The sequence below is a fragment of the Mchenga conophoros genome, linkage group LG9, assembly GCF_057382185.1.
Source record: "Mchenga conophoros isolate Kocher_MC1m ecotype Shallow Benthic linkage group LG9, M_conophoros_male_GT1.1, whole genome shotgun sequence".
Lineage (NCBI taxonomy): Eukaryota > Metazoa > Chordata > Actinopteri > Cichliformes > Cichlidae > Mchenga > Mchenga conophoros.
This window is the reverse complement of record NC_140534.1, coordinates 20,720,705-20,742,449: the sequence shown is the minus strand read 5'-3', so window position 1 is coordinate 20,742,449 and position 21,745 is coordinate 20,720,705. Positions and strand designations below refer to the sequence as shown.

The following is a 21,745-nucleotide window of genomic DNA, read 5'->3' as shown; positions in this document are numbered from 1 at the left end:
GAACTACAAGTAAACCAGCAGCCTGAGAGCGAAGTGCTCTGCTGGGGTGATACGGGACTAAAAGGCCTATAAGATGAGATTGGGCCTGATTATTTAACACCTTGTATGTGATTAGAGAGATTTTACATTTACTTTGGGATTTAACAGGGAGCTGATGAAGAGAAGCCAGATTGGGAGAAATACGGTAAGTGTGCTTATTTGCACAGAACTGGCAGATGGATGCTGCCTGCCGAACAGTCTTGTGAAAGCTTGCAAAGAGTGCAGTAATGTTAATGGGTTCATATCACTAACTATATGAACAAAATGACTAAAGGCTGCAAGTTTAGCTCGCCCAGTTGAGCAGGTGGTTCACCACATGGCTCGATGCAGAGACCAGGTGTCAAGTCTGACCACGGGCCCTTTGCTGTGTCTCTCTTCCTGCAAATGCTTTTTTTGTGTCTATTTGTCACTATTCTGTCTAAAGATGGACATGTGTGTAATTGGATAAGAATCTGGCTGTCAGATGGATGCAGATCCAGAGTTCAGGTCTCTGGAGAAGACATCAGAGTCTAGCTCCACTTTACTCAGGTTTATCATTAGGCTAGCTTACATGAACAGATCATATCAAGTTAAATATCAATTTTCATGTTATTTGAAAACATAAATGCCTGGTTGAGCCTCCTGTGGTGGGTTAAAGGGAAGAACAAATTCCCCAGTGGTGAAATCTCTCTCAAATCAGTATTGCAAGAAAAAGAATCATTCATTGTTGCTTTATTAATGTTTCATTATACATGAAGCTGAATTTTTTTTTTTTTATCTTTTAGCATTTTTAATGTAATTTGAATTTTAGTTTCCAGTCCTGAATCTTCAGTTTTTATTGTAATCCAGCTGTGACTGTAACAACGCATTTAAGTGCATTTTTCTGTGTTTGATATAAAGTTGCTATCACTTTTTTCTTCTCTTTAAACTCTACTTCCCATCCTGTTAGTCCTACTTTTGCACATGAAAAATGTTAAATATAAGTAATTCAATAATTATAATTTTCAGTTGTTCTGTGGAAGAGGTTAGCTTTTTGATTATTTGTAGGAATAATCAATCACTGGTATGAGTTTTCTTATTAAAGTGCACCCTCCTCTTACTTCAGGTGCCGAACCAAAGCAGTGAAAATGCTGTTGAGCAAGTAGGTGGACTAAAATTTCAGAAAGCAAACTAATGATTAATATACGTCGGAGTTTTGTGGGAGAAAAATATGTTAACGTACAAGAGACTGAAGATTAATCAGCTGCAGAAAAAGATACAGAAGACAACCAGCTGTCAAAACAGGAAAGCAGTTTGACTAACAAACTCAAACTTGACATAGAGAGCGTCACGAGGGAAGGCGAGGAAAGTTGAGACTTTAACCTACAAGTGAAACCATAAATTCAAATTCCTCTTACTGGGACTGCAAAGCCGACATCGTGCACACAGGTGGCTGACTTGTTTTTAAGATGAGGGGACTCACACTGCTTATGGTGGGAATTATTCTGGCTGCACTGACAGATCTGCCTTTGACAGACTTTTCATTTGCAGAGGTAAGAAAAAAAAGTACTAAATGCCACCGTTCTGTAAGGTAGTGCAAATACAATCATTTTTATATCATTGCAAAATCAATTATGCTCATTCAAAGTTTTTACTCAGTTTAAATGTCTATTAAGATAAATATTAATTAAGTATTGTTGCTCAATACTGCAAACAAATACACAGCGAACTAATGCATTTAATCACTCCTGCAAGCTTAATAATGAAAATATATAAATAATTAAACAAATGTGTAATCGCTGCTTGGTTTTGGGTCTAAATATTTTCTAAATAATATGTTTTTAGATCTAAATATTTTCTGTTTTTTAGATGATAAATGTGTGCTTGATCACATTATGTCAGTTAAGTGACAGAAATCGATTTTTTTAAGGCTCATTCTGTTATGCATTGAAATGTTTAAGACAAAAAAAGTCCTTTACATGATCTGCCAAATGGAAGTGAACATGTTATAACTAAAGCTGCTTTAAATATATATTTTTTAGGCTGGATATTTATCTATGAGGCCAATGGAAGGTACAAACGGGACGTCCAACTCAACAGAGGTGTGTGAACTTTGAGTGTTTCATGTTTTAATCTGTTTAGGTGAGACTTAAAATCAAATTAGATTTTGACAAATATAAGCAGTGCTGCTCAAATATGAGTAGAATTCTTACTTTAATTATTCTCAGTAAAAATGTCTTTGTTATGGGATTTTTTTTCAATTATATAATCATAGTTTTCAATTGTAAAGTGTGCTAATTGCTGCTATTTCTAAGGGACGGGTTAGGTTTTGATTATTTTTCTGTTTTATTTGAAGTCCAAAGTCGACGACCTTGCAGGAATAAACAAACACATGATTACAAGCATTGGAACCTGTTTCCTCATTAAAGTTCAAATGTGCTCTTATTTTAGCCACAAGAGGAAACCACAGAAAATAAAGCTGTTGTGCAGGTAGGTTTCATAAAGCAAAGTAAGGACTGACACGTGAAAAGTGTTGAAATGCAAGAGGATGAAGATGCATTTATCATCTTACTCACATTAACCTAAAGTTTGGCTGACTTCCTTTTTAATCCCATCAGTGGAACGGCACCATTAGGCCAGTGGAAAGTGATTTTGGGTTCCCTCCTACAGAGCCCCTCGAACAAAGCCCCCAGAAGGACACCAAAGTAAGAAACTGCAGCAAAATAAAGACCTTTAAGTCATGTTAAAGTTTGAAAAACTTTATTTTATTTAGTCTTTTGAAAAACATTATTTTAATTAAAAAACAAACAAACAAAAGCTTTAATGTTTACCACAGAAATGTGAAGGCAGTTTCTCCAGCTCCAAAGTCCAAAATCCAAATGAAGCCTTTTTATTTTTGTTCCTGTTAAACAGGAGTTTTTCCCAATGTCGCCAAAGCACTTGCTCATAGGGGGTCGTGTAATTGTTGGGGTTTTCTCTGTTGTATTATTGTAGGAACTACCTTACAATATAAAATGCCCTGAGGTGACTGTTATTGTGATTTGGTGCTGTATAAATAAACTAAATTGACTTTGCTTTGAACAACAACAACTGACAATCTAAAGACGTTCACACAGAGCAGTTTATTTTGTGTTTTTCCTTGTCATTGTCATTACAGTAAATCTTAACTTCTTAGTGTGAGCAGTTGCTGCTTTTCTTTTTGAAATATGACAGAAAACCAAACAACTTGGTGTTTTATTGGTTTAAGACACAACCATGAAAATGTGGAACCAAAAAAATCACAGTACTGCTTTACATTACCAATACCTGCTTACACTCTGCATACACTACTACGTACTATGAATACAAGACAATGTACTGTTTTCAAACAAAGGAATATAATATTTACAGAAACTTAAACTTAAAAAAGTCATTATTGGAGGGGACGCCCATGACAGCAACCAGCCTCACCAAATTAACATCTGCCCTGTTGTTGAGAATAAAACAGACTTTGGGCAGGTAAGCAAACAAATCTGAACTTTGATGTTAAACAAGAGCTGAAGTAAAACAGCCTCCACCTACAAACACATGCATCATAAAACAGGCGTAAGCGCTCACTGGAAGCTGATTACAAAATGAGAGGACTCACACTGCTCTGTTTGGTGGGACTGGTCAGAGGGCCCGGTGGCGCCAGTGTCCGGCAGCCTCGCCTCTGTCAGTGCGCCCCAGGGTGGCTGTGGCTACAATGTAGCTTGCCATCACCAGTGTGCGAATGTGTGTGTGAATGGGTGGATGACTGGATATGTAAAGCGCTTTGGGGTCCTTAGGGACTAGTAAAGCGCTATATAAATACAGGCCATTTACCATTTACTTATTCTCACAGCTTCGGTAAGAAAATATATCACTGTTTGATGTTCACAGATATGTTGAAAGCTTATAACAAATGACAGTCTACATAAATATTTATTTAGACATATTTATCATCACGAATCAGCTGAAGTGTGTCTCATGCTGCTGCTGACTCACTGAGATTAACTGTATCATTATTTTGCTGTGTTGTTTGATTTGAAATGATCTTCAAACATGGAGTGAAAAACATTATTTTAAAAAAGAGGCAGAAATTAAAACCTCCAGCGCTGCGTTTTGGCTTCATATTGTAGGATTTTATGAAAGTGTTCTGAAAGTTTTATCCATTCTAATTTCAGCTGCATGAAGGAAGCACAGCACCAGCAGAGAATAAAAAAAAGAATTACTGATTATATATTAAATTTTGAGCTTTATATGTTATTATTAATGTCACACACTTTCATTTCAGGTCCATCATGAAAGCAACTCAAAAAAGCCTCCAAAAAAGCCATCGGTACGGTAAAAATTAAATAAAATCTTAAAAAAACTACCAAACTATATTCAACTTTCTCAACAAAGACTTAATATTTTTCACTATTAAAGAGGTCAATCTGGACTTTATTAACTAACATATAAGTGAGACATAATTCTTATCATCATGAGATTTTTGTTGTTTTTTTTTAATTGAAAAAAACAACAACCCAACAATAAATATCAATTGCCCCACGTGTGTGGAATTATATCTGTGACCCCTTTTACAGATATAATCTTTGCCCCGGGCCTTGAAATACCAAGAAAATAAACAGATCTATGACTTGCTTCAGAGTTGATCATCTATTACTAAGTAAAATTAGACTAATATTCATTTTTAATATTTTGTAATATTTATATTTAAGATCATTCAATCATCCGCATCAACATTTACTTTGTGTCGGCAAATATCTACACAAATTGTGTGAATTCTGTTTTATGTTGACTCCTAAAAGCATTTTTACTAACACAACAAGCTCAAACTGCTTATTTCAATTTTATGCTACAGTGACACAGATGTGCTGTATATTAGTGTAACCTTAAAACTTGACTTAGAATTTCTTTGTCTTTACATAATTATTTATATGCATATTTCATGTATAAATGTATATTATTGTAGATTATATTTTATTTCAATGTTGATAGCAAACTGAGTTGTGCCATGGGTGCTGGAGTCCCCTTGAAGGTACACGTGATGAAACTGAATAAGCCGAGGGAAATGACACACAGGTAAAAAACCATTGACAACACTATATTTACACATCTATAATTTGTCATAATTTCACGTAAAAGAAAATTATCAAAGTGCCTTGAAAAATTGTATTTTAAAACAAATGTCTTAAAAAAAGATAGAAACCTGTCCATAGGTGTGATTTTGTGACAGTTAAGTGAAATCATTAGATTTTTTCCCCTCTGTGTAATTTACAGACCGTTCATCAGAACATTTCAGTGGAAGCAACAGTGGACGACCGTGATTCTGCTCATGTTACTGTCTTACCTAAATAATCATTAAAAGTCTGTTGTGAGAAAAGTTTCCTTTATTTGTTAAGTGTCTCTTATTTGTTGTTATGTGCTTTTTCCAAGGTCATTTAGAAACGTAGAGCTGGAACTTTTGACAAATTATCTGCCAGACACACAAAAAAACACCTATTCTGACAAAATGAGACAACACGGGAATTAATTATCGAGGGGAGACACAAATGAAGACAAAAAGAACATTTTCTTTAAAGAGACGGTAAATTTACAAAACTAACTTCATCACATTTTACTAACACAAAGGCAGTGGCTGCTTATTTCAGGCCTGTTATAACAAATGCACGTGAGCTGACGTGTGCCATCGTTGCTATGAACTCCTAACTGTATTTAATGATCATACTTTGTCCTGCTGCTTTTTTAATAAACAAATAAAAACAGTTCCTGATAAACTAACTCGACATCCTGTTACGGGCATTTTTCTTAATAATTAACATTGAGAAAAATTACAAATAAAATAAGCTTTTTCTTTTAAATATGGCATTTTACGAAAGAGAGAACAGCGGATTCATAAGTATGTGGAAGAGTCTGAATTACATTAATAACAAATTCAGTTTTGAAGAGAATAAAGCAGACTTTTTTTTCATTTGCTAACAAAGTTGAACTTTGATGTTAAACAAGAGTTGAAGTCAAAGAGGCTTCACCTACAAACACTTGGATTATAAAACAGTTTGAAGTGCAGACAGGAGGCCGATCACATCCGAGGTGAGACGACTCGCACTGCGCTGTTAGGTGGGATTTACTCTCACAGCTTCAGTTAAACAAAACAAAACATCATACTGGCAAATTAGCCAAATTTTTAAAACCTTTTCTGCTGGTTTCAATAAAACTTCTATCATACAAAGTGTGAATATGTGTAATGAGTGTAGGGAAATTTTAGCTTCACAGATCAAATACTATAGCTTGAAATTTTCACTGGTCTTATCAGGATCTTCCATTTGGGACAGATACATTAAAACTAGTGAACTAGTTTACTAGTTAATTCTTAACTAGTTTTTGACTTGTTAAGTCCAGCAAGTCCTACAAACTCCCATTTTTGAGCAAACACTAATAAAAAAAACTGTCATTTATTGTCTTTTTAAATTTCTTAATGGTTTCTGGTTGAATTTTACAACTGCAAAACAAAGCATACTTAGTCATAAAAAGTAAGAAAACACCAAATTCATTCAACTTTCATGTTGGATTGATCAAATTTGAGCCGTTGCACCACAAAACAAAAACATCAGTATAAAGTTTAATCCGATGGTACTCTAATATGTGAAGCTAAAATCTTCCAGCAATCATTATATATGTATTTATTTCTTCGCGGTTTCATTGTAGGACTGTTGTTTAACTACCAGATAAACGAGACTGCAGATTTAAACTTAGGCTTGATATAAATGTATTTTTCTACCATAAATCAGCTGGAGTGTTTCTCACACACTGTTGTTAAAAAACAAAAAAAACCCAGCACTGAACTTGAATTTGTATATCTTTATTACATTTGAGGGTTAGCACCTGAGTACTGCATCTAAAATGAGCAAATTCAACAAAATAGAGTAACTTTGACTGTATCTGTGTAAAGTAACCAGTTCTTGAAACATTATGATCTATAACATCCATCACAGGTTTCCACTTTCCACTTTTCTCTATGTAAATGTGATTAAAATGTAACATTTGACAGGGATTAGGCAGTTTTACATAAGTCAAGTACTAATGAAACAGATGTACAGAGAGGTTATAGCAGTGAGGTCAAACTCGTTTCACACTGACGGCCACGAACAGTCCACCATGACTTGAGTGGGCCAGACGAGTGAAACTCCACTTTCTGTCCGTGTAAAGGTGTTTAACTCCACATTTAATCCCTGAGATATCGTACAATAAGATAAAGATCTGCAAGTTCAACACCACATCTCAGTGTTTCTATGATAAATGTGTAAAATTACAGTTGTGGTGCAGCTCACTGCCCAGAGTGTCTGATGTTTGTACAACATAGAGTTTCATGGATGAAAATTTTCTTTCTTTTTTTATGTCATAATGGTAGACAGTGAAAAACACTGTCTACACTTTTCTGTCATTTAACTATTTATCTATTACTTAACTTCTTTGGTGTAGAATGAACGGCTGTTATCAGCAGGAAAAGCTGTCCAACGATTTATGCACTTCCTCATATTTTCTGCAGTGTTTGCCTGGCCGATTCTGGCCCCCGGGCCTTATTTTTGACACCTTTGGGTCTCCCTGCTTGTTACAAAATGACACCTTCAATACAAAATAAACCGACTGGGTGCACGAGGACAGGGTGAGGCAATCAGGAAGTAAGAATACATTTTTAAAAATGCATAAATATTATCAGCCTTTTCTTGTAAACGTGACACCTGGGACAGCAGGTGTCACAGGGGATGTTTAAATCTTCACTGCTGTTGAAACGTCTAAATTAAACTAAAAATGTTGTTTTCTGAAGAATAAAGCAGACTTTGTGAGTGCAAACATATTTACATTTGCTAACAAACACAGTTGAACTTTGATGTTAAACAAGCGCTGAAGTGAAAGAGTCTCCACCTACAAACACTTGCATTATAAAACAGGAGGTCTGTGTGCAGACAGGAGGCTGATCACATCCACGATGAGAGGACTCGCACTGCTCTGTTTGGTGGGATTTATTCTCACAGCTTCGGTAAGAAAATATCATGCACCTGTTTGATGTTCATGGATTTCCTGAAAGAATTAACAGTCTCACTGAGTTTATAACAAGTGATAATCTACATAAATGTTTAGATTTCATCTTTAACATTGTAGGACTGTTGTTAGTTAGTTAGTCCAGTATGTTTTTAATTTCTGTTTATTTATTTTGACCAAGAATCAGCTGGAGTGTGTCTCATGCTGCTGACTCGCTGAGATTAATTGATTAATGCTGCTTTGTTTGCTTTGAAATGTCAATGACCTTCCAGCACTGAGGGGGAAAAGGCAAAAATAAAAACCTCCAACACTTAAATCTGTATATTGTTATTCTATTAAAGCGTTTTCCATTTTCTTTTCAGCTGCATGAAGGAGGCGCAGCACCATCATCGGATGTAAGTTAGAAAAACAAAAAAACAACCTGTTGACACGAGTGGCATTATTCACCAGTAATTATAACATTATAATATTATATATAAATGTGTGTGTGTTTATTTTTTTTACTTTAGGATGCTGGCAGCTGGCATCCTCTTGAAAGCACTGGCAATTTTCCAACTGCTCCAACTCGTGTAGTAAGTAACGCCACAAAAATAAGCAATATTTATATGTCCGTGCGTGTCCTGCAAGGTGTAAAATGATAAAAAGTATCAAATTATTTGTTTATTTGTGCAGGTTATATTTTATTTAGATGTTGGGGAAGGGTTGGGTTTAAAGATCTGTAACTAATGTAATCCAACATATTTCAGAACGGGACCTTGCATCCAAATAATTCTACTCGTGCTGGAAATGCCACAGAGGTAAAACACCATCAGCACAGCTTTTATAAAGTCTGACAACAGCATTTAATTTGAAATAGCACTGACGAGAGAACAGAGAATATGTGGCAATTTATTTAAAATCCTTTTATTTCTCTTTACACTTTACAGGTTCATCACAACAATACAGCTGCAGCAACAGTGAAAGAAGACGCGTGATGCTAAAAATGTTGAAGCGTGAATCTTCACAGAGACAGACGACCGTGATTCTGCTGGTGTTACCGTCTTCTCTGAATAAACACTAAAATTATGTTGTGGGAAAAGTTTTCTTTATTTATTAAACTTAATAAAAGGTCTTTTAAAATGTGTTTTTCAAGAGATGGAAAAAAAGACCTACTCTAACATAGGAATTAATAACTGACGTTAAATTTTCACGTTAATCATATTTCATTAACAATTAAGCACTGCCTGGTTATTTAAGGTCTAAGAAACTGAATGCATCACATCAGAGGGCGTTTCTAGGACTTTCTTAACAAGGTGGCAGAGAGGGGGGCAATAATCATGTATGATCTCAAATTTAATGTCCTCAGCTTGTAATGTTTAGACTTTGAAATGCAGTTACTTTGATTACAGTGCTTTGTTCTCTCACAAACCACAAGCTTTACATAAAAGTACATACAAATTTAACCTATTAACAGTTAGACAATTACAAATCAAAAATAAAGTAAGCTAGTCACACGCAGTAATGTAACAGCTACACATTTTAAAATCAATATTAGCTCATAGCTTTAAAAGTCATTTTAAATGTAAGAGTGTTTTTTCTGCACATTACTTGCAGAAACGTGCAGATCGAATCACCGGTGTTGTCAAAACGCGACTGTGATTCTGCGGAGTGATTGACAGTACTGTGATCCAATAAGATAAGGCAGTTTCAGATGGACAGTTTTCTAAACCAATGACGGTGGGAGTTAGAGGGTAGGCGATCAGATTCCAAGAGGGGTCTAGAAGGGTGGGTCTAGAAAGGGCGGTGCCACCCCATGCCACCCTTTTAGACTCACCCCTGCTGAGCTGAGCATCAGCCAAGTCGCAATCAGCCAAGGTTTCAGGTGAACCCATTGCCCCACCCTATGTGATTTCCTGAGGTCAGATCGCCCAGGATGTGAGTGGGCGTTAAGGCGTCTGGGGAGGGAACTCAAAACTGGATTATAGATGGCAGACAGTTGGTGTTGTAAACCACCGCCTCTGTTCAAAGATGGTCATTCACAGTGGACATAGATGGCTTCTTTCACTCCTCTTTCAAACCATCTGTCCTCTCTGTCCAAAATATGAACACTGGCATCCTCAAAAGAGTGACCTTTGTCCTTTAGATGCAGATGGACAGCTGAGTCTTGTCCCGTGGAGGTGGCTCTTCTATGTTGTGCCATGCGTTTATGAAGTAGCTGTTTGGTCTCTCCAGTGTAAAGTTTTGTTTAGGAGGCAAAACTCCTAAACACAAACTTAACAACTGCATGCGGTACAGTGTAGAGAGGAATGTCCAGACCTCTACATTTTGGTTTTAGAGCTGAGAACCTGCAAATTCAGCCCAATACAAACTAACTCGACATGACAACACCCGTCTGAACAAAGACCAAAGCTGGTTTTGTTCTTTTTTTAACACTATTAGTTTACATTTGGATTATTCCAGTTCAAAAAATCATTAATAAAATGGATAAAAAAATGAATAAAATTAATAAAATGAGCATTTTTAACCAAACATAACACTTAAGAAAGAAGCAAAAAAATTTTTTAAAAATAAAACGAAAGAAAGAAACAGTAAGTAAAAAGGGCCTGAATTATATTAAACTAAAAATGTTGTTTTCTGAAGAATAAAGCAGACTTTGTGAGTGCAAACATGTTTGCATTTGCTAACAAAGTTGAACTTTGATGTTAAACAAGAGCTGAAAGAGTCTCCACCTACAAACACTTGCATTATAAAACAGGAGGTCTGTGCGCAGACGGGACGCTGATCACATCCACGATGAGAGGACTCGCACTGCTCTGTTTGGTGGGATTTATTCTCACAGCTTCGGTAAGAACATTCATATCCCTGTTTGATCTTCATGGATTTACTGAAAGGAAGAAATTTAAATGGTTGAAAGGAACTAACGGTCTCACTGAGCCAATAGCAAATTATAGTCTTCATAAATATTTAGATGTCATTTTATATTTTTGTAGTTTTGTAAAGCTATTGTTTAACTGGTAAGTTCGACTCCAGATGTAAACATGAGTTTGAATTAAATATATTTTTTCACCAAGAATCAGCTGGAGTGATTCATGCTGCTTTGCTTGCTTTGAAATGTCAATGACCTTTCAGCACTGAGGGAAAAGAAAGAGGCAAAAAAACCCCTCTAGCACTGAATTTTGTATCTGTCTAACATTATTCTGTTTTTAAGTTTTATCAGGTAGTAAATACAAACACTTGTCATTACATCTTAACCTCCTAGGACCTGGCGTCCACATATGTGGACATCACATTTTGGGTTATTTAGGCCAAAATACTCAATTTTGCTCTACATGGGCCTGATATCCACTTACGAGGACATTATGCTGCTACTGTTCTATCAAAATTTTAAACGAATATCCTCATATGTGGCTCTTATTTTTCTTAAAAACAAAAATAAGGTAAAAAAAAACTTTGTTTTTACATTCATCGGGCCCCAAACAGCCCAAATATCAAAGAGAAATTAAAAATGCATGCTGTTTAAGAGTTCGGGTCTTAGGAGGTTAATCCAATCTTTAAGAAACAACATCACCCAATCACAGCCTCTAAAACGAGAAAACAAAAGTAGATAAACTCAACACAAAAATAAGGAATTTTTGCAGCTTAAAGTCATCTTAATTTATTATTTGACATGGATGGTGTGATCTTATATAGGTCATATACAGATCATGAAAAACATATTCTATAGCTATTTTAATATTAAATCTTTGTCCCTTTAGTTTTTGCAACTTACATTTCCAACTTCAGTGTCATCAATGTCCAGAAAGAGAGAAAATATGAAATCTTTTTATTTCCACCTTTTTTGTGCAGCTTCCATAATTACTTTTTTTTGTTTCGTTTTATTAAAATGTTTCTTCTTCTTAAACATCAAATGGTTTATTTTAAGAAGACTTAAAGTTGTTCTTTGTCATTCTAGCATTCAGCTAGAGCTACAACTACCGTAAGTACTACATTAATAAAACACCAGAAACATCAACCAGTATTTCTAATGTTTTATATTTTCATGTTTATCGGTTTAAGTAAAGATTACCAAAGGTACCCTGACGAATTGTTAAAATATTACAAAACTTGACATATCTTTCATTTCTTGGTTTGATGGTGTGTAAAACTATTTGTAGATTAGATTTGATTTAGATGTCGGGGGAAAGGTTAAGTTTAAAAGCCTGTAACTAATGTAATCCAATGCATTTCAGAGAATACCCACCTCTATCTGGCATGCTCTATCCTCTAATAATACTCGTTCATCACCTAGAAATGGTACACAGGTAAAACACCTTCAACACAGCTTTCATAATGTCTTACAACAACATTTAATCTGAAATAACACTGACAAGACAGCTGAGAACGTATGGCAAATAATTTTTTATTTTCCTCCTGTATATTATATAGGCCGTTCATCACAACAATACAGTGGAAGCAACAGTTGAACCAACAGTGAAAGAAGACGCACCAAATGTGCTCTAAAAACTTCAAAGAAAGACACCGTTCGACTGATGGTATAGTCTTCTCTGAATACACATTAGAAACCTATAATTAAAAAGTTCCTCTTATTTGTTATTATGCTTTGTATAAGGTCATTTAAAATCTATTTGTTACTTAGGAGATGAAACAACAACAAAAAAAACACCTACACTGAGCAAATTCAGTTTTATTTATTTTTCTGTTATTTAATCCTCACAATGTTACTGGAGGCCAAAGTAATACTATCCAGAGTAACTTTCTGGTTAGATACCATAACCAGAAAGTTACAATAACGTCTGTTTTAACTGGATTTAGAAGCAGGAAATTAGAGGACATCCAGATCTTTATGTTATGTTATGTTAATAGAAATTCCTGCAGTTTAACTAATTGGTGTGTGTTACGTGGCTCCAGGGATAAATAAAGTTGGGTGTCACCTGAATAGAAGTGAAAATGTACGCTATGCCTTCAGATGCTGCTGCCTAAGGGAAGCATGTAAATGGTAAACAGAAATGGTCCGCGCAGGGAACCCTGTGGTACTCCATAATTAACCTTAGTGTGTGAAGAGGACTCCTCATTTACATGAACAAATTGGAGCCTATTAGATAGAAATGATTCTAATCACTGCAGCGCAGTACCTGTAATACCGACTGCATGTTCTAATCTGTGTAATAACATATTACGGTTGACAGTATCGAACGCTGCGCTGAGGTCTAGCAGGACAAGCAGAGAGGAGTCACTGTCAGAGGCCATAAGAAGATCATTTGTAACCTTCACTAAAGCTGTTTCTGTGCTGTGATGAGCTCTGAAACCTGACTGAAACTCTTCAGATAAGCCATTCCTCTGCAGATGATCTGTTAGCTGTTTGACAACTACTCTTTCAAGGATGTTTGATATGAAAGGAAGGTTGGAGATTGGCCTATAATTACCTAAAACAGCTGAGGCAAGTGATGGCTTTTTAAGTAGTGGCTTAATTACTGTGAGCTTGAAGGGCTGTGGTACATAGCCGATTATTAGAGATAGGTTGATCATATTTAAGATTGAAGAATTAATTAATGGCAGGACTTCTTTGCGGAGTCTTGCAGGAATTAGGTCTAAAAGACACGTTGATGGTTTGGAGGAATAATTACTGAAGTTAAGATCAATTGGAGAAATAGACTAAATAAATATTAATGGTATTGAAAGTAGCTGTAGATAATGTTACTTCTAGAGACTGAGGTTATGAATAATTTTTTCTATAAACATTTTCTTTTAGAATTTTATTTGCAAATAAATTCATCAAGTTATTAATAGTTAAGGTTAAATGAATGCCCCGCTCAGAGTTGTTTTTATTTTCTTCAATCGCTGATGAGTAGTAAGATGTTCTAGCTTTACGGGGCTTTTTACAAAAATACAAATAAAACAAATTAATGACACGCCAGTTCCACAGCAGCTTACGAGTCATCTGCTTTAAAATGCAAATTTAAGAGTCAAGTATGTCTGATTTATGGTTTTGCTTTGTTTTATTTTTTTCCTTTCAGAGTCATACGCAGTGTAGATGTAAAAGTATTAAGATAATCAACCTCTGTGGGAGGAGACTTGGGAGTAAAATGTTCGAGTTGTACGTCAAATCCAGACCCTGAGTGTGTTGGGTGGGGGGTGGGTTCTTTTAAATTTTGAAAGTCAGTTGAGTCATTTGGCTGTCAGCGGATGCACGATCCTATGAGGCGTTTCCTCATAGGATCGTGCATCCGCTTTAAAAGTAATTCTACTCCCTCAACAGAGGTAACAGACCATCAGCACAGATTTCATGTCTTACAACAGCATTTTATCTGAAATAACATGGACAAGACAGCTGAGACTGTGTGGCAATTAACTGAAATCATTTTATTTATTTTTTCCTCTGTATACTTTATAGACTGTTCATCACAACATGTCATTGGAAGCAACAGCGAAAGAAGACGTATCCAAGAGACGCTAAAAAGATGAAAACATGAAACCTCCCAGAGACAGACCACAAAATCTGTTAGTTTCACTGCCTTCTCTGAATAAACATTAAAAGGCTGTATTTAAAACAAAGAAGACGTTTCTCTTATTTGTTGTTATGCATGTATAAGGTCATTTAAAATGTGTTTTTCACCCAAGAGCTGGAACTTTTGTGTCGGGACAAAAAACATCTACTCTGACAAAATGAGACAATATAGGAATCGATAATCGAGGGGACATCAGATTAACACAAGTCAGGCGTTTACAGCTTCAAGGATTCAGACAAGACTAAATTCACAAGGATCACTTTATTTTTTTTCTGTGTTGAGGGTCTTTTTCATCACAAATATTACCCAGCAGGATGTCCCAGCAGGTATCAATGCTCCCTAACATATTCATGGGAAGAACATACACAACATAACTTCATTTCTTTATGTTTCTAAACACACTGCTTTAAAGCCCACTGGATATTAACTGGGTGTCGCACAGCTGCACAAGCTACCTGTTTTACATGAGGACTGCGATTTTTGGATTACCTGTGAGGAAAAAACACAAAAGCCTTAAAAATCGGGGGGGTTTAGTCAGTATGGTCAAACATCATCTAGAAATCAGCATTTGAAAGTGGTTTCCAATCACTCAGACCACAGGAAAGCATTTGTTACCAAAAGGCTGGTTTCAGATTAGAAACAAGCTTTAATGACTCGTCTGATGTTCAATGAGAAAAAGGGCAGCAGAATCAAACAGTGGATATGAAAGACAGTTAGTAGTTGTAATCATCAGGCAAACTAAAACAGCACTACATTCTTGAGTTTGTTTTTCTTTTGCATGTTTTTTGTGTCTTTTTTTTAGCAAAGTGGTGAGATCCGGAGGCAGGCAACAGCCCGTTGAGACAGCACTTCACTTCAGATGACAATGCAGTTTCTTTCTACCAGTAAGGCCACTTTATAAAGAAACATCTAAATGAGGACCGCAACCTATCGCTTCTTGTCCATTGCTCTCTGCAGAGTGTTGTCATCGTGAATTTAAAAGGAAAAGAGAAGAAGAAAAAGAACAATGTTTCAAGTTTCTAAATTAAAGAGCCTGATGGTCAGCTTGTAAGCAGAGGGAGGGGAAGGGGGTGAGGGGAGGTTGGTGTTCGCCCCTCCCCCCTTCCCATCTCCACCACAGTGAGGGTAGGAAAAAAAAAAAAAAAAAGAAGAAGCTCAGTCCACATGGTCACCACCAGCTATGCTGCTGAGGTAGTATCCCCGCTCTCAAAGTCCCAACCGCAACTCAAGAAAAAAAGAACAAAAATACACCTCAAAATAACCGCGGGTTATAGCGATCTTGCAAAAAAATAGATATTCTCACATAAGTTTGTAAAATCATCTTGCCTAAAGTCATCTTCGATCCTCTGTGGCTTTTCTCAAAGCAAGTCCAGAGAGAAGTTGCGCCACACAACCGCTGCTCTGAGTACAATCCACAAAGGACACCTGTGTCGCCTTTTTGTTGCTGCTGCAGTGCCGTACGTTTGGGTGTATTTCCTAATTCCGTTTCGGTGGTTCCCTCTTTCAGCCCCTTCAGATGCAGTCCTTCAGTTTTGCCAACCAAACGTATGTGAAGTGTGTTTACTGATCTTTTTAAAGGGCGTGTCACTGTATGTGCTGCAGTGGTGGGGTGTTGTGTGTGTGTGAGTGTGTGTATGGGGCTGTGTGTTGTGTGTGGTGATGGTGGCATCGTGAGCTCTGTCAGGACTGCAGTCCACACAGCTTTGGGATCAGCTTCCTTCAAAGGGGCTGGGCAGGACCGTGCTGGAGGGGCCAGGGGACAGAGGGACGCCGCTCTACTTATCCCCCAGGATGGCGTACTGGTTGTCGAGCTGCAAGTGCTGCATAGAAGCGCCACCGGTCTCCTCTCTGCCACGGTTCCTGTGTTTCACAACCTCGAAGGTCTTCTCCATTTCTCTGTCCCTGAAACACAAACATCAGGTCATTCAAGGAGCGAAAGCAGCATTACTTACTGTAATTATGGTGGCACCACAGTATAATCATTCCTGCATAACTGAGCCTTTAGACACTTTATGTCCAGTGAAAAACTAAGTACCCCTTTACTACTTTCGTAGCTATCGAGAAGATCAGTAGCAGCTGGCTGCTGCTAATCAAATGACTTTGATCAACTGAGCATCAGTAAGTGTGAGCACCTCTATAACATGAGAAGCTTTGGCAGTTTGCTGGTCTGGAGCATTCAGGTGTGTGTTAACACAAAGCCAAGGACGAAAGACATCAGCAATGATCTCAGAGAAGCAACTGTTGCTGCCCATCAATCTGGGAAGGTTTACGAACAATATGAAGTCCATCACTCTGCAGTTAGAATGATTATTAACAAGTGGAAAATATTCAGTTGCTAATATGGCAACTTTTCACTCAAAGGTCACCACACACCACACCTCAGACTCTACAGGCCTCACTTAGCTTGTTAAAAGTTCAAAGTTCATGAGAGCACAAAGACTGAACACGTTTGGCTTGTTTGGAAGGTTGCAAGTGAACAAACCACAAGACTTCTGGAACAATGTTGTTATGACAAAGTGCACAGAGCCACATTTGGCTAATCAGCACAAATGGCTCACGCACAGTGGTGAAGGGGTGATGATTTGGGCTTGTTTTTCAGACTGTGAGTAACCATGAACTTGTCTAAATACCAGAGTATTCTAAACATGAGGCCATGTGTCCAATAATGAAAGCATCAGGACAATGATAACAAGCCTAAGAACAAAGTTTAGTACATATTTAAATACCATATTGGAAATAAAAATTACAAATAAAATAAAGCCAGAAAATCAAAACAACTACTGTTAACAAAAATGGATTATGTGGCACACAAAGGCTAGATGCTACAGCACAAACAGGAGAAAATAAGGATGTGATGACTACAGCGCTAACATCATTGTGAGACAAGAATACACTGCCACGTAAAACTAGCACAGCAGAAGTCAACCCTAACACAGATGCGAGAGTGAAATAAGTGATCTACAAAGAATCGCCAAGCAGTTCCCAGAGCTGAAGAATATTTTGCCCTTAGGCTCATCCAGATACGTTATTATAACGGTTTTCCTGTAAACTCTGCTTACTTGCGTGTCTCAACGTGCTTGGCGGTGGCCAGTAGAGAGGGGAACTGTGTGTCACTGAAGATTTCAGGAGGGCCCTGGGTCGGGCCTCGTTTGGTGGTGGTAAGTCGAGCTCCCGGAGGGCGATATACACCAGCGGGCTTCGCCTCAGGTACCTCTACATTCTCTACTGCTGAAATGAAATGCATCAAAAAACAAAAATCACTGTGCTGCTCAAAAAAAACAATGGAAAAGCTGAATTTAGATGACTGAAACAAAAAAGGTTTTGAGGGTTTCCTTAACAAATAAAGGCCCTCAGGTCCCCCAGGAAGAAAAAAAGGTCGATTTTACATCGGTTTACTCACCCACAGGAGCAGGAGGAGGCGCGGCACCAGACTTGTTCCAGGGACCTTTTTCACCTCGTTCTCCACTGACGAGAATGATCTCTCCATCCTCACCAACCTCCTCCTTCTCGTACTCCTCTTCCTCTTTCTCGTCACTACAAACAACCAGGAGGCAGTAAAGCATAGGTGAACACATGCTGCTGATATAACTGAATGCATCAAAGCTGATAAGGTTAGGACAGAAACCTCCATGTCCTGTGTGTCCCTGTACATTTACTACACAGCAAAACAAAGATGCTTCCTTTTATTTCCATCACCAGAATGACAGCATTCAAATATGGCTGATTTAGAGTTTTGGGTTCAGAGCCAAAGACTCACAAAAAAAACAGATTTGGCTTCCATCCCCACTGCAGTGCACCTCCACGCTGTTTTAATACTATGGATATTGATACTTCTTGATCACTCTGTGAAAGTCCTGTTCTGGGCCATCTGGCTTGGGCCCTTCAGTGTGCAGAAACCTCCACCTCTGTGTCAAACTGACCTGTCATATTTAATCGCTGGTGATGCTGGACCTCCAGCTACATATCAACAAGCAACAAGTAGTGTCGACCGTGCCCAGGCCCAAAAGCGTTACATCGGATGCCTGTTCTGTGAAGTAGGACCAACCCAATCACTGCTTACGACCAACTCTACTCACCAGACTTTGTCTTCTTCCTCAAAATGAAACAGAAGATTAACAGTTGCTGTTTTAATACAGTGGAGGAGACATAGTGTGCATTGCTGCAAGAACAGGACTTCCAGGGAATGATCTAAAAATAGCAGGAACACTGGAAGAGGTCCAGAGGTGCACAAGGACATTGCCTGCTATCCCCTTTTAAGGTCAACTTAAATTGGGCATGATTTTTGGATCTTGAGGTTAAAGTTGCACCTTGCGAAATGTTCGGAACTGTTTGTGTGGACAAATTCGTCCATCCTATTTTAGAGAAGTCCGATTGTGAAATTCTAAGTCGGTACCAATAAATAACAATCAGGATGGCAGTGGAGAGGTTTTTTTGTGTGTTTGTTCTGTTTCTAATCAGCCACTGACAGTGGCGCATGTCAGCTGATTAGCATTTCTTTCACCACTCCCTCTGTTTAACCTCACAGCTAAAACAGCTGTTCTTTTATTTATTCACTCAAGGGTTCAAATTATTTATACTGTGGAGGTTCAGAACAGAAACTCTTAAAAAAATAAAACCAAGGCCCGGAGCCCAGAAACAGCCCGGCGGGGCTTCAGTCCACCCCGCAGGATGCCTTAACTCTTTACTCCTTGAAAATGTTCTAGGAGAAAACCTTGAGGCTCTTTTCTGAATTGAGTGGTTACTGGCATTTTTTCAGACCTTCTTGTAGAACAAAACTGCCTGTGAATCAGAAGTTAGAGAGGGTGGTCTCTGTCTATGCAGTTACCCCTGGAAAGACCCGAAAACTATTCCAGTGGTCGTCAAACCACGCCTTTAATGATATATACTGAGGTGTCAAAACTCGCCATTGAGGGTACAGGTGAGGTCGTCAGATGTCACCTTTACATCTCGTTGTGATCCAAAGTGATGATCTAACCTGAGCCAGAGGTCTGACTCAGAATTGGTTTTACTACCAAACACCAGCCATTGCCCGCTATACTACACCAATGTATATGAGTAACAGATTCGGCTCTTCACCTGTCACAGATTTATTATCGTTTCTATTTATTTAAAAAAAATAAATAAATAGGATGTTTTTGACAGTTTAGCACAATATTTCTGTTTTCACCTGCAGAACAAACTCCAGGTAACGAGTTTCTGATGGATTTCTTGGTGTTACCACAGTAGCATTTTTCTGTAATAACATTTGACTGAATGTTGAAACGGCACTAATTTTTCTTAGGACATAATGTTTTATGAATTAACAGTTATTATGAAATGTCTGAACTATTTTAAATCAAACTGAGCTGTTTGTGGCTTAGTAATAAAATAGTATGACATCTGTTCTACAGAGGCAATTTATTATAAGTTCAATTAAATTGTATTTATCTAGCAGCAAAAAACCCCCCACAAAACAGCTGTCTTAAGGGGTTTTATAATGTAAAGTACAGACCCTACAATAATACATAGAAAAACAACAATCAGATGAGTAAGCAGTTGGCGACAGTGGGGAGAAAAAAAACAACCCTTTTAATAGGAAGAAATCTCCAGCTCAACCAGGTTCAGAGAGGGGCAGCCATCTCCTGCGACCAGTTGTGGGTCTGCTGAGGGGGTCAACTTGTGTTTCTCAGCATTTAATCCATGAATTAATTCATTGAAAACAGGAAGGATGCGCTGTTGCTGTTTGAAAATTTGACTTCTCTTTCCACCCTCTGTCCCAAAAACATCTGTATGGGAGTGTTATCTCCTGCAAGCTTCTGCTGAAGCACAGCTTAACCAAACATGTTTTAACCTCACCTTATCTGCAAAGCCTGGAGTCGAAGCCCGCTGTAGTCCACTTCTTTGTGCTCAAATTCTTTCCACTCCTCGTCCTCCTGGGCAGAGGAAAACATTAATTCGTGCACCTCACAGTGAAATCACACTTTAACAGGCCTCTAAGATCACTGTAGTCCAGTCATCATTGTGTGTGTGACAAGTCGTCAAAGCTAATCGATAACACAGCTGTATCACCTGATCATATCCTGATGTTATTAAGTGCTAAAAAGATGCTGATCTGCTAACAACTTATAACAAATGGCGGCTCGGCCTTGTTGAGAAACCACGATACAAAGAGGAGGGCTGTCAGCTTTACCTCCTGCCGGCACATGATTAACATGTGGATTTAAAATGTTTACATCTAATCTTATAAGTCAGAACATATTTAAAAGATCGCACTCGAAGTCAGAGATCGTGAAAAAAAAAAGCTCAAAACGTGCGTCGTGGCACATTGTGGTTATATGCCGGCTTTTCCTTACATCATCCTAGAAAATAAACTCACGTTATTACCCCGACCTTATAAAACAACGTACGGAGGGGGGGGAGGCTGCCGCCAAGCAGGGCTTCTCTCCCAGAGGCTCTAATTCTGATCCGGGAGCAAACACCCGGCCGGACACCGGTGTGTGGTAGCGATGTGAAAAGTTATCGCAGAGCAGCGCCGGTTACCTTATCGATCTGAGCGTCCTGGTTCTCGTTTTTAGTCGATTTCTCCTTCTCCTTCTTGGTCTTCTTCAGTGCCGCCGATGTGGGCCCCGCGGCGGACTCCTTCCCCTTCCCCTTCTCTTTCTTCTTCTTTTTATCCCTCTTGGCAAAGAAATCGTCCAGGCTCTTCTCAGTTGGTACATCCGCCATTTTCAAAGAGCAGCGTTAACTAGCTTCAGTCAGACAACCGAGCAATGACAAACGTGAAAATAAGCACTCAGACCGAGAGGACAGCGGGTGAAGCGAGCAGAGGAGATGGAGTTACTCTGGAGTCCTTTCACTTCTTAGCTTCTGTTACAAGCTGACTTAAAAAAAAAGGTTCACTCCGGTCCTCTGCCCGAATCGTTAGCTATCCTGTCAACCATGCCATGCAGAGGCTATTTGACAAATCTGTACCGTCAACCGGAAGCACTTCTCCTCGCTTCCGCTTTCTTCTTCTTCGCGGTTAACAGCAACAAGGTGAATTAGCGCCACCTACTTGCCCAGCAACTTGCCTGGGAACGTTTAAGATCAAACAAAACACAGTTTTAAAAGTAAAATTGTGTTGATTTATTATTAATGGAACCTACTTGGCCCTATGTGGAAAAGTAAACGTCCCTTAAACCTAATAACTGGCTGTGCCACCAATGGCAGCAAGAACTGCAATTAAGAATTTGCAGTGAGTC

At 38.1% G+C, this 21,745-nt stretch overlaps 2 protein-coding genes and 2 long non-coding RNA genes across 6 annotated transcripts; 3 read left to right on the top strand and 1 right to left on the bottom strand.

The window, feature by feature from the left end:
* Positions 1 to 1,316: 1,316 nt before the first annotated feature.
* On the top strand, positions 1,317 to 5,388 carry LOC146567194 (uncharacterized). Its single transcript, XM_085286871.1, has 7 exons — positions 1,317 to 1,550; positions 2,040 to 2,099; positions 2,449 to 2,487; positions 2,616 to 2,702; positions 4,292 to 4,336; positions 4,999 to 5,082; positions 5,281 to 5,388. The coding sequence occupies exons 1-6, from the start codon at positions 1,467 to 1,469 to the stop codon at positions 5,059 to 5,061; spliced, it is 378 nt and encodes a 125-aa protein (XP_085142997.1). The 5' UTR covers positions 1,317 to 1,466; the 3' UTR covers positions 5,062 to 5,082; positions 5,281 to 5,388.
* Positions 5,389 to 7,936: 2,548 nt separating this feature from the next.
* Positions 7,937 to 9,118, top strand: LOC146567193 (uncharacterized). The gene is made up of 5 exons (XR_014893762.1): positions 7,937 to 8,038; positions 8,403 to 8,435; positions 8,550 to 8,612; positions 8,787 to 8,837; positions 8,967 to 9,118. It is a non-coding gene; the product is annotated as an uncharacterized LOC146567193 (long non-coding RNA).
* Positions 9,119 to 10,769: 1,651 nt separating this feature from the next.
* On the top strand, positions 10,770 to 14,574 carry LOC146567192 (uncharacterized). The gene is made up of 5 exons (XR_014893888.1): positions 10,770 to 10,863; positions 11,972 to 11,995; positions 12,249 to 12,320; positions 12,445 to 12,551; positions 14,411 to 14,574. It is a non-coding gene; the product is annotated as an uncharacterized LOC146567192 (long non-coding RNA).
* On the bottom strand, positions 14,355 to 21,516 carry cdv3 (carnitine deficiency-associated gene expressed in ventricle 3). Of its 3 annotated transcripts, none has more exons than XM_085286870.1 (5): positions 21,045 to 21,516; positions 20,361 to 20,437; positions 17,926 to 18,059; positions 17,585 to 17,750; positions 14,355 to 16,427 (listed from the first exon to the last, which is right to left on the bottom strand). In XM_085286870.1, exons 1-5 carry the CDS (start codon positions 21,228 to 21,230, stop codon positions 16,301 to 16,303), a joined length of 690 nt encoding a protein of 229 aa, XP_085142996.1. In that variant the 5' UTR covers positions 21,231 to 21,516; the 3' UTR covers positions 14,355 to 16,300. The 3 variants fall into 3 exon arrangements, with proteins under 3 accessions (XP_085142996.1, XP_085142995.1, XP_085142994.1); XM_085286869.1 differs by having other exon boundaries at positions 17,585 to 17,753; positions 20,361 to 20,434; positions 21,045 to 21,515; XM_085286868.1 differs by having other exon boundaries at positions 17,585 to 17,753; positions 21,045 to 21,514.
* Between the last annotated feature and the right edge of the window lie 229 nt (positions 21,517 to 21,745).